This window comes from Semicossyphus pulcher, unplaced genomic scaffold (genome assembly GCF_022749685.1).
Source record: "Semicossyphus pulcher isolate SPU_LCO1_2020_fin unplaced genomic scaffold, fSemPul1.0.p SCAF_18, whole genome shotgun sequence".
NCBI classification, from domain to species: Eukaryota; Metazoa; Chordata; class Actinopteri; order Labriformes; family Labridae; genus Semicossyphus; species Semicossyphus pulcher.
Window position 1 is genome coordinate 17,601,699 of NW_027211691.1, and position 12,269 is coordinate 17,613,967.

At 41.1% G+C, this 12,269-nt stretch overlaps 1 protein-coding gene across 1 annotated transcript in view; it reads right to left on the reverse strand.

Moving 5' to 3' along the window:
- Window positions 1-5,602: 5,602 nt before the first annotated feature.
- ptprn2 (protein tyrosine phosphatase receptor type N2) overlaps window positions 5,603-12,269 on the reverse strand; it is a 137,689-nt gene continuing 131,022 nt past the window's right edge. Inside the window, exons 20-22 of the mRNA XM_069667372.1 lie at window positions 12,022-12,086; window positions 9,675-9,748; window positions 5,603-7,799 (exon numbers count right to left, since the gene is read on the reverse strand). Of these exons, the coding sequence (XP_069523473.1) occupies window positions 7,728-7,799; window positions 9,675-9,748; window positions 12,022-12,086 (211 nt within the window). The 3' untranslated portion in view covers window positions 5,603-7,727. The remainder of the gene's footprint in view (window positions 7,800-9,674; window positions 9,749-12,021; window positions 12,087-12,269) is intronic.

Sequence of the window (12,269 nt, forward strand, 5' to 3'; positions counted from 1 at the left end):
ATTTTAGCTAGCTCGGTTAGCTAAAAGTAGGCCTGCTTAACAGTTACACCAGGCAGTAACTTGAATATTGAATTAATATTTAGTTACAACTCATCTCTATTCAAGAACTAGTTGTTAGAGCATTTTTTGCTTAGTAAACACGTTATTGCTAGTAGTCTGAATGTGACAAACAGTAGGTGCAACCAGCCCTAGAGAATAAACGATCATACTTCAGAATCAGACCACAAATACATCGATTTATTCTTAAGATTGGTGGAGTTTTGTGTTAATCTTTTCTGGTCCTTTATAAATAGGAAAGCTTAAACATTGTTTGTCGCTTTTGCATGTATTTAACAGAAAGCTACAAACTGCTTTGTTACGTTACGATGTTGTAAAATCACGTCAATTTTTTATCTTTGCTAGATCATAGTTTTTATTATAAGTTGGTGGGAGTTTCAAACAACCAACAATTGCATAAGCCGAGTATGCGTAACTATTCAAGCAAGATCAATTTTCTCAGGATCAGCGTTTTGACGAACAGAGACAGAAGGAGAGGAGAGACACTAGCCCGGAGTGCCAAGTTTAAAAGCTTGTTTGTTTCGTAAGAAGATCAAAGGTATCAAGGCCTTGGACAGACATGAGAGGCACAGCCGCTACAATCTGCTCTCCATTCACTCCCAACAACATCAGCACAGAAAAACAAGGCTTTTCTCTTTGGGAAATCCTGGAAAGCATCCCAGACAGTTTTCCAACAAGCAAACACTATGAGATCCCCCAGCCCTCTCTGCGGGGAAATGACATGTTTGACAGCATGTTGTGTGTTATCCTTCAAAAGTTTAATCTTCCACAGGTGTTTTTTTTCTTTGACCGCTAAAAACAAATCTCTGACTTGGCACCATAAGCTGAAAGGTATTGAAAAGTTAAGTAGCTGCATTTTTAATGTACTCAGCAATTATTTTTAAGCAACCAAGTATATCTGATTAAAGCTACAGTCAAGAGTCCCCATAACTCAGCGGGACTTGGTTTATTTAGCTAAATCTATTAGCCTATACTGCTGACTCATCACAATATGTTATGGGATATTGCACCCATGAGGACATATACTAAAAACAGTATTTTACTGAAAGACAACTGAAGTATATCTAATGTAGTGCTTACCAACCTCTTTTCTGCCACAGCCCAATGAGATTGGCTCAGTTCAGGGGCTGCGTCTTTTGTAAGACGTATTTCAAAGCAGATGCTGCCTACAAATGCGTCCTCCATTTCCCGGGCTACAAAGGATCCATCGGGTGCATCCTTCACGGCCCAACGTATCTCGAGATTCATTGCGCGCCAGTTCAAACTAGAACAAGTCTTAAACAGCCGAGGAATAAACTTTGGTTTCACTCAATCGAATAGTTAGCAATACCAAAGGTTTGTTGGCTAATTAGCCAGCTAGCTACTTGTTGCTAGACGTCAGTTGGTGACGCAAATGTAAGGGTGGGAACAGCTGGTGACACAAACAAGATATCTTCTGTAGACCAGACAGTCTCATTTCGAGTCGGCCTTAGCGGTGTTCACAGGCTAACAATGACGCAGGCTATGTAGGATGCAGCCCCTGAATGGAGACACAGCTTACTCCTTTCTTGTACGAAGGGTTCAAGGGATTGTTAACAGAGACTGTAGTGGATATGCAATGGATGTAAATGGATGTACTTTGAATTTTTTTTTTTTTATATATATATATTTAAGGCCATGTTTGTTGTCACCCTACGCTCAATTGAGGGGTATTGGGTGGCTTTTCTGTTCACTTTTCATTCAATCTCACTTGCAACACTTTCTGTTACCCTTGTCAAAGTCAAAATAGACAAACTATTTAGAAACTATTTAACTAGCTAAAAAAAAGTGAATTTTTTAAAGTGCTTAACTAGTTTTTGGCTGATTGGAGCTCACAGAAAACGGGTTTAACTGAAACATCCTATTTTATCTTTGTAAAGCAAACTAGATAGCAAATGGTTAGCTTACAAATCTTGCAGATATACAGCAACAGCATTAGCTTGTATTGGGAATTGTACTGGTTTCCAAATTCTGTAGCAAATGTAAGTCAAACACGGCTCTTATTTTAGCTCTAGTTTTGGTCTCCACCACCTCTCTAGCTGCTAAATGCTCCACCTTGCTAACCAGCTTTTCCCCAGCTTTGTCTCTGTCAGGCGTTTGGTGCTAGGCAAGTTGTATACAGTTGTATTTTTTAAAGCTTTCTGTAACTGAAAACAGCTGTCTGGATATATAAAGACCGGTGCTGGGAGCAGTGAGAGTTAAACGGCACAGTTGCGGGTCGTGAAAAAGTAAAGCAACAACTGAAAAACGCTGCAGTCCGGTTATAATTCTCTGTAAGTTCATCACTAGGACTGACTTTATCATATCATCAATATCAAGCTATAAGGCCTGCTGGTTTTTCCTCTTCCACCTGTTCCACACACTTTGTTGCCAAGTCGCCAAAAAGATCATTTGTATTCTAAAAGTCACTGAGCCGATATTGTTCCACATACCAACCTATAACCGCAGCCCTGGTGTACAGATGCCCTTGGTGGAGGAATCACTGCTCCACTGGAAGCAGAGCGATCCACAGAGGAGCCACTGGCCAGTCTTGGGATGTGTTTCCTTTATAAGAAAGCATGAATTTACAAGTGTGTCAGAAGGAGCGCAAGCCAGCAGTGATTACAATAAAGCACAGAGAGATCATCAAAGAGTGGGCAGGAGCTGTAAGACTCACTGAGGTTCGTGGCTGAAAGGGCCCACTCGACGTTCTTGGCGGCGCGGAGGCCCCTCAGAGGAGCCTGCGCTGTGTGTTTTAATCTGCTTGTTTCAGGAATGAATGATTCATCGGCTTTGAGATGGCTTCACTTCAAAAACTCTCTGTTAGAAGACGTGTTTTTCTCATTTCATGCATGTGACTTTTCACTTTTGTGTCGGCGCTGATTTTCCAGTTTCTTTATTTGGCAGTTGAAATTTAGTTTCTACAAAAGCGGGCAGGGTTGTGAGTATTTTCTGTTGGCATCAGGATCACACAGACTTTTACCTACTTTACAGTCATTTATATCTGTGTGATTTGCCAGCCAGGATATGCTGATTTAGACGGAATCTCACTCTGAAGATTTATCCGAGCTTAAGCAGTAATTTAGAAATCCCTAAATTAAAAATCACTTTGAGTTAAACCAGGCATCCAAAGAGTCAATACACACTATCTAATTTTGTGACTTTTTCAGCGCGCATTAATCCTCCCAAATGGGAGCTGACAGGATATCACATGGTATTGTAGCACAGCAGATACCTCAGGAAGCAATTACCATGAATACATTTTCTAATAAACTTGTACCCATCAGATGATAAGCAATTAAACATGCGTAATTATGGTTTCCATACAGTCATTTCTAAGCTGATTAGGTTTGTGTGCTTTACAACCTGAATGGGAGAATATTAATAGGGCTTTGGTTTGGTGCTGCTGGTTAGCGGTGGCAGCTCATCACTGAATCATATGCAAATGAGGCCTCAGGAAGTGCATGAAGCCTCATTCCCGGCTATTAGACGTGTCAGGGGAGGGAGGGACGTGTCAACGGGCAGCACACACACATGAATGTGTGTTCATATGACGCACACACACATTATTGGAAGGTAGGAAATTATGTTTTCATGTGTTTGCAGCCTGGAAGCAGAATCCTGATTGTATTCTGTGTTAGATTCATCCGATTGGACAGCTCAGTCTGAATATTGTGAGTTTTACTGCTGATCAATAATATCTACGCATAAGCGGACACCAATGTAGATATCCTTCAATCCATCCATCCATTATCTTCTGCTTATCTGGGGCCGGGTTGTGGTGGCAGCCTACTCAGTCAGGTGATATTTAGTAGCATAAATTGGGAATGATTTATGCTTAATTAATGGTTAATCAAACATTAATGCATACTTTAAGATTAGTTATAAACCATTAATTAACAAAATATTCAGTTATATCGTCTTTGGTATCACACTTGTAGATTTTTGTATAATTAATATATTAATTAATATAACGTACTAACTTTTACTATTGTGGACTTTGGAGTCTTATTATAAACTTAGACTCTTTACACATGTTTCTTAGTGCATGTTTGTAATAGTTTCAAGAGGATAAACATGTGCAAGAGGTATTTTTAACTGACTATTATGTAAGCACTGATTCTCCTTTATAGAAGGGTGACACTCAGAGAGGTAACATACCGACTCCCGAGCTTTCACTTTGTGTTACGATGCGTTACCAAAGACTGTTGTGTTACTGTCTATTCGGAAAACTCAAAGACACGAGCACTCAAAATGTAGAAAACATGTTACACAAGATGTATTTCATATTTCCTCAGAGGCCTAAACTTATGTCATGTGATAATAAAGTAAACCATCTCCATGACATGTAACCAGGACGCCCAAGAAAGCAGCTAGTAATACTGACCAGATTATCCAAGTGAACTGTTACTATGCTACTATTTCATTTAGCAGACGCTTTTGTCCAAAGCGACGTGCATCTAATCTACAGTTAAATTTAATTGATTTGACAAGTAAGCAACTCCATCCACTGAGGAACCTCATGAAAGCTCCCTGGACATTTTCTTGAGAATTCCTCACCACTAATGTAGCATTAATGATCAATACACAGCGTTAACATTCCCAAACACAGTATGTGTCTACCCTCGTTATTACACTGAAAGAAGTGGGGAAATGTGCTCCTGCTAATCATTGCATAACATATTTGTAATAAATCAAAATGCACACATATGACCACATGTACACCAGAGCTTTATTTATTGATTGTTTATCTGGTATTTCATGTCACATTTGCTGGTTCCAGCTTCTTAAATGTGAGGACTTGCTGCTTTTTGGAAATTGTGATGAGCAATGTTCACATTTCATTGACTAAAGAATAAATTGTTTAAACAGAAAGATTGTTAGTTGATGCCCTATGGCACGTGTAATATTTGGGTTAGCGCTTAGTCACCTTACAGGTAGAAGGTTCCTGGTTCGAATCCTGGTTATGACATACGGGGCCTTTCTGTGTGTTCGCTCTGGGTACGAAGACATGCTCGTTAGGTTCATTGGTGACTCTAAATTGCCCGTAGTTGTGAATGTGAAAGGTCTATCAGGCCTGTGATTGATTGGCGATCAGTCCAGGGTGTAACCCCGCCTCTCGCCCGATGACAGCTGGGATAGGCTCCTCCAACCCTTAAGGATAAGCGGTGTAGATAATGGATGAATGCTAACATATTTGTGTTTAAAGATAAAAAAGAAGTTAAAGTTTCACTCTTCAGTAAATGTTGCTCAAAGTGGACTTTTAGACCCGCTGAGCCTCCTCCTCTCTGTAATATTGCTGCTGGACCTCAGCGGCTGAAATACATGACTGACTTCATTTCAAATCCGACCACTTTCTCCACTGACAGAAACCGGTGAACCAAACACTTCATCTGAACGAACCTGCGAGTCTCTCTCTCACACACAGAAACCCTCAGGGAGCTCGGTGCCTCTCTTCTCTGTGACTTCACCGAGGCTGCACCGCTCAATCAAACACCTCTCCGCTACATGTTAGCGTGTCAGAAAGGACATGAAGACGACACAGCGGTATAATCTCTTCTGATTTATTATCAACCTGGATGTTACTGTCACACAAAATATATAGTTCTCATTGAGGCTCTCAGTATACATTTCATATATCACTATATAGGGATTCATAAAGTCATTCATTGTCTCCACATAGAGGGAATCATCTGTCATGTTGCACAAAATATCACAATGTAACAGTGATGGATGACAACAAATGTAATCCCAATATAATCTGCTTAAATATCTCGATATAGGAACTATTTCAGTCGTTATATTTCTATTACATTTAATATTAACAGATGATGTCATGGTGTAAAACGTGTCAGTGAGAGTAAAAATAAAAACACCTGAAATGTTGCATGAATCATGACAAGTGAGGTTTTTTTTTTTCGGTTTTTTTTTAGGATTCAGAATTTCCGAAGGAGTGAGACATCCGGACCCCAAAATACAACAACACACACACTTCAACATGTGATGCTGAGGATATATATAGTGTTTGATTCAGATCACAGAGGGGGAGGAACATGTGAGGGGTTTATTTCCAAGAACGCTGTGCTGTATGTGTCCATACGTCGATTCATTCAGAGGATGTAATCTGTACAGTATTAGGATCTTTACAGGTCAGTGTTTTTAAAGTACTATAGATGAGGCTGTGACAGGAAGTCAATTTAATACACAAAAATGCCTCCTGCTCTCTTGTTCCAGCTTCTCCAATATGACTAATGCTGCTTTTCTTTGTCATAAATGCCATAAAATTGAATATATATTAAGATTTTAAGAGTATAAATTTGATAAATAAGCACACTGAAGACATTAATTTGACCTCTGAGAGATATTTTTTCACTAAGACAAATTAAAAGAATAACCCGGTAACGCTTTATATTAAGGTCCTTTTAATAAGCATTAGTTCAAAGATAATAAGACCCTTATAAGTGTTTATAAGATGCTTTTTAACATTAAAGTGGCAGTAAGCAACATGAACTATCCGATGTAAAAAACATTCTGCTCTGCTACACCAAACATGCACGCGCACGAGGCTGTTTATTCCAAAAAATACACGTTATTGCTGCAAAATGTTCAAGTTATCATTATAGTTATGATTCTTGGTGTGGACCACCTTTTTACCTCTAGGTGTTACCGTGAGAGCTACCGTTACCTGTCAAGAAGGAACAGGGCCATCTCAGCACGGCTCTTCAGCCCCTCACTGATCTCTCTTTTTATCTCGGGCTCTCTTTGTAGCTTTTTTTCTCCTCCATCGTCTTCACTCTTTTTGCTTCTTCAGCGGTATATGTCGGCGAAGGAGATAAAGGAAGTTTACCGGGAAGCTGCCATAGCTTCTGACTGACACAACCTCTGCGTGCGCTGCTGACACAAGTCAAGTAGAAGCTGGGTGACGCTAGTTTGTACAGAGTCGCTGCGATTGACCGGTGAGGTGGAAAGCTAACTGTGATTGGTTGTTTGATTCAGACCGGACGAATGTTTTATTATCGCTCGTAAGATGTTTATACATTAAAGTGCTTCTAACGATACATAACATATATCTAATGTTAATAAGCATCTTATAAGGACTTATAAGCTCTTTATTACCTATTAACTAACACTTATTACAAGGACCTTAATATAAAGCGTTACAATAATCCTCATATGTATCATTCATTCAAAAATCCTAACTTGTAGCTCTACTACAGTTTGTGTCAAATTTGCCTTGAAGTCATTTTCTAAGCGCCTGTATTTTTTCCTCTAACTGATTTTGGAACAAAAAGTCTTCACTTGACATCACGTAAACAGCTCGTCTGTGGCACTAGAACGGTATGTTCAGGAACAACATTACAGTTATAGAAGATCCGGCTCCATATTGACAAAAAGTCCCGCAGCGGGAGAGCTGATCCCAGATCAGCGGTCGCACTCTGAGGAAGCGTTTTGCGAATATGGATCCAGGTGAGATATCTGGCACGACATTCATAAGTATAGAGTATATATAGAGGTGAAGAGGAGGCAGAGACAGAGGAGAGAAACAGAGCGAGGAGGAGAGGAGGGCAGAGAGGGAGAGGGAGAGGGAGATGTCGGTCTTGAGTGGGCAGAGGAAACCGGTGCTCAGCGAGCCAGGAGAAGGTGTGGAAGGGGGTGGGTGGGTTGTATGTCTTTCACTGGGGGAGCGCTTTCAGGATGGCGTTCACCTCCTCTGCCACGGCTGTCAGCGCAAACTCAAACTGCTCCTGAAGGAGAAAGATGGAGGGAGGGAGAGAGAAGGGAGAGGAGAGGGAGTGTTTCAGTGTGTGTTCAGGTGTCAGGAATGTCATTACAGAGTGATTGGCAGCTGCTACTCCTACTCCCCCTCTTCTTCCTCCCCTGACCCTACCCACGATGCATTTGGCCACAGACTGCAGGTGAAGGTGAACCGCTCCCTGAGCTTTCAACTCAGGAGTGCACCCGCCATCGATCCAGCCAGGTGTGTCTTAAAATAAAGCTTTTGAGTCACTCACTTCTGTGTGTTTTTCCGCTCGTGTGTGTGTGTGTGTGTGTTTTTGTGAATCCGACTCGCGGTTTTCCCCGAGGAGCACAAAAGGGGGCTGATTGATGTTTGCCCCGTGGACCTGGTGTTTTTATATTCCTCTGCTCTCCCCAGGCTGCAGGCCACGGGGTCCTCTCTCAGAGAGAAGGTACGTAGGAGTCTTCAGATGTGTCAACACACAGCCTGCCGTAGTCTGGCCCGAGGATAGGCTCGATCGATACGGAGGAGTCGCTTTGCAGTGGAGATTACCAGGAGTGATTAGGTTCTCTATTTTTACGTCCTCTGATGTTGTGAGGGGGCAGAAAATATACAAGAACATCCACTTATATCAAAGTTAGATGTGCCTGAATCTAATCCCATGTCGGGTTTAAAGTCTGTGTTAAAAAAAGACTAGTTTGTGCTGTTCACGTTTCCACCACTAGGGGGAGATCAATCTCTGCTGCACACATCAGACACCGGTGTTAAAGAGAGGAAGAAAAGCGGTCACACATGCTGTAATTACTGCACGTTTATGTTGTCAAAAGGAGGAAAAGACTTCAATGCTCCTTTTTTTTAAGGGCTCCATCCAAAAATTAAAATAAAGATAATTGCTTGTCCAATCCGTGAAACCTTCCTCTAAATGTCATCCCTCATTACATGTGTAGAGGCAGCACGAAGCCAGAAAGTGGAATCAACATTATTGCAGCGTAATTTCACTTAGACTTGTCAGAAGAGAAGAAGAGAGGCGGCGTTAATGAAGCATCGAGGAGCAGTGGAGTCTGTTAGCATGTAGCCTCCGTAAATATGATCACCCAGTTCTGCAGGAGGTTTGCTTTTATTATCATCAGTGTTATTCCTTTAAATTACAAGAGAAAAACACAATATAATATTTGCATTCACACCCTAAACTGTTTCCTAAATGTAACGAGGTCCACTGTGATGTAAACTGTAGAGACTACAGAGTCAGAGCAGCTGCACAGATGAGATAGGAGTAATGAAATCTGCAGTCCTGTGCAGGTTAAATTAATGAACAGGAAATAAAAGTTAACAACAAAGTCAAACATATTGAAAAAAACCAGCCTTTTATAGCTTCTTAAATGTTAGAATCTGCAGCTTTATAGTGATAAATGGTGTTAAAGACTTGTTATTTAGCATTTGTCACTATTTCTATCACATTTTAAAGATTAATTAATCATGAAAAACCCCTATGTGCACATCTACGTCACTGTCACTTTAATTGAGTTAGAGATTAGCATCATGTAACATTAAAAAGAAAGTGCATTTAGCACTCCAGGATTAATAAAAGATGTTTTTAAAGTGATATAAATGTAAATAAAATCTTAAACTGCTGCAGTTTCACCAAGAAAATACTCCTGGTCAGCCTCCTTCTGTGCCTTGTGATAAATGTGGAACTGCGAGTTATTATCCTCCACAATGTTTGTCTAATCCAGACGCAGTTATCAATTACCACATCATTCCCCCTGATCCTGTGCACATGAAGTAGACAATCGTCTGTTTGAATGACTGCAACCCCTCCTCCCCTCTCCTCCTCCCTCCCCCCCCCCCCCCCACCTCTCCAACTCAAAGCCGGGGACCTTACCTTTGTCTGGACCATGCCAGCTCTCTGGTCTCTCAAGTGCTCCAGGGTAGCGGCAATATCAATCTCTTTAGCACCTGCAACAGACCGAAAATTGGACTGAGTTCAAAGCAGCGGAGTAATCCAGCTCACATCTGTCAATCTCTCTTTATGCTGCGCTCCCTTTGGAACAGCGCTGCGATTGAAAATTATTACATTCATCCCTCGAAAGACTTGGACCAGAGCCACGAGCTGTTTCTCGATAAAATATGCAGGAGGATGTTTTTTGGGGGTCTGGGAAATGTGCTATAAGCGTTCAAAAAACACAGATTCTCAGTCAGAATCTTGTTCAGAAATTGGTTGAAATTATGTCCGACTGTAAAGTCTTTGAAGCAACAATATCATCCAGTGCGTGTGAGGATAAACAAACTCTTATTAAAAGCCTGTGCAGCAGCCGCACTGATGATTAACCGACGCAACAGTTGCTCGCCTTCATCAGCGATCAGCTGCTGTTGAGTTAAATCTTGTTTGGCTGCGAAAAATGTGTGATGTTAATCCTGAAATCTTATTCTTCTTTCACATTTATGGTTTTCAAGCGAGTACGCCGAAGCTCATTTTGGAGAAAAAGGCAGAAGAAAGCCGCAGAGAGCCCCTGAACTCTCAAGATGTTTTTGAAAGTGAAGCAAAAGAGATAGAGCAAAAAGTGTGTGGACGAGGGAGAGAGAGGGAGGAAGAGGGATTTAATGCAGCTGGACTTAGCACTCAAAGTGCTCCAGTGCTCCGACAAGACTTTCATGTCTCAGAAGGGCTGGATTCCAAAGTAAAGCTGAAGAGAGGCTCTTTGGAGGGTGAGATTACGTTCATTTTATACATTCGATTCTGCAGCAGGAAACAAAAGGTTAAAAAGAGAGCGGGTGGCACCTTTCATCACCGCCGACAGCGGCGCCGTCAGCATGGGTCAGCCTTATTACTGTTTTACAGAAAGCAAACTGAAGGTCTGCAATGAGAGGCGGAGAGTCTTCCTAACCTGCTCTGATGGGGCTGGGAGCGCAGGAGGAGGGCATGCAGGGAGTCGGGGCGGAAAGGGCAGGGGTCAAAGGGCAGAGGGCAGAGGGCAGGCTAAGTTATGGAGGCTTTAAGTCGACGTAAGGAAGGCTTTAGAAGACGATAACAATAGAGATCAACATCTGAATGTGTTTGTATGCAAAACAGGGACACTTGTATGCTGCTTATTTTGTAATGCAGTTTGACCGATATACTGGTTGGCCGATATTGGGCCGATATTGGCCTGTTACAGATATCTCAGTATCGGCTGGTATGTTTTTCTGATTAGGGCTTATAAGTAAACATTATTTCATATTCTTTAATGAAGGTATTTGATGAAGAATCAGATTTGTTCACAATATTGGTCACTATATCGGTCACGATATTGGTAGCTATATCGGTAATCTGTTAATTTTTTCCCCTCTAAAATCAGTATCGGTTTTGATACTCCCACATCAGTCGGGCTCTAGTTTATTTATCCAAACTGAGCTTACTCTCTCTTAAATACAACATCTAGATTCAGCTAAAAACAAGAGTTTTCCTTGCAGCAGTAGTTTAAAACTCAGAGACAAATCTACCTTCAAACTCTTCCTGTTTCACATGTTATGATACACCCACTCAAAGATCTTTTCTTCGACTTCTGGATAATAATGTCCTCCAGCAGACATCAATAATGGCGCCAACTTACTGTTATTCATTGCTATTTCTTTGTCAACATTCAGAGACTGTAGTTTTTTTTCAAACTAGCAACAAATGACAAATACAAACTACAGAAAATAAAAGCGGCTGAATGTCTGGATTTTCAACATTCTGCAGATATCAGTTTAGTTTATATTTGTGAAAAACACGACGAATAGGAGACTTTAAAAGGATAAAGTATGGTGCAAAATATATGGATTATTAAGAATAATAAAATAATAATATGATATAAAAAATAATTTAATATTAAATATTGATTCAAACCGTTGGAGGAACATTTATAAATTCTGATTTTCCCTTTAAACATTTCATTTCCATGCATGTGCTATCTAAATTCACGTTGGAGGTGTGATGCAGGTCAGCATGGTGTGACGGCCGCCTGAATAGAAAACTAATAATGTGCAGAAACGTTTCTTTTCCATTTCTCTCGTCTCTTTGTTCCCCTCTCTCCACTCCTCCAGCTCCCCTCCACGTCCGCCTCTGTCTCTGTCGCTGCCTCTCCAGGCCTCAGAAAGTCACCCTCTAATGCGTCCCCAAGACCCTCTGTGGAAAACTAGAGGCTTTGGAGTTGCCAGGGTAACTCTTGAACGCGCACAGAAAGAGTGAAAGGGAAACCATTGATCGTTACCTTTAGCCATCCTATTGAGGACCATGTCAATCAGAATGTAAGTCCCGCTCCTGCCGGCTCCGTCGCTGCAGAGAGTCAGAGAGAGAGAGAGAGAGATGGAGATCATTAAGGTGGCAGAGTGAGGCTTTAATCTCAGAGTGTTTTTCTTATAAGGAGACAAATTGCTCATTTACATTTGCATCAGCTGAGGAGAATTTCTAAATACAAATGAGTTCATGCATACAGATACACACGGCTCCTTCTTTAAA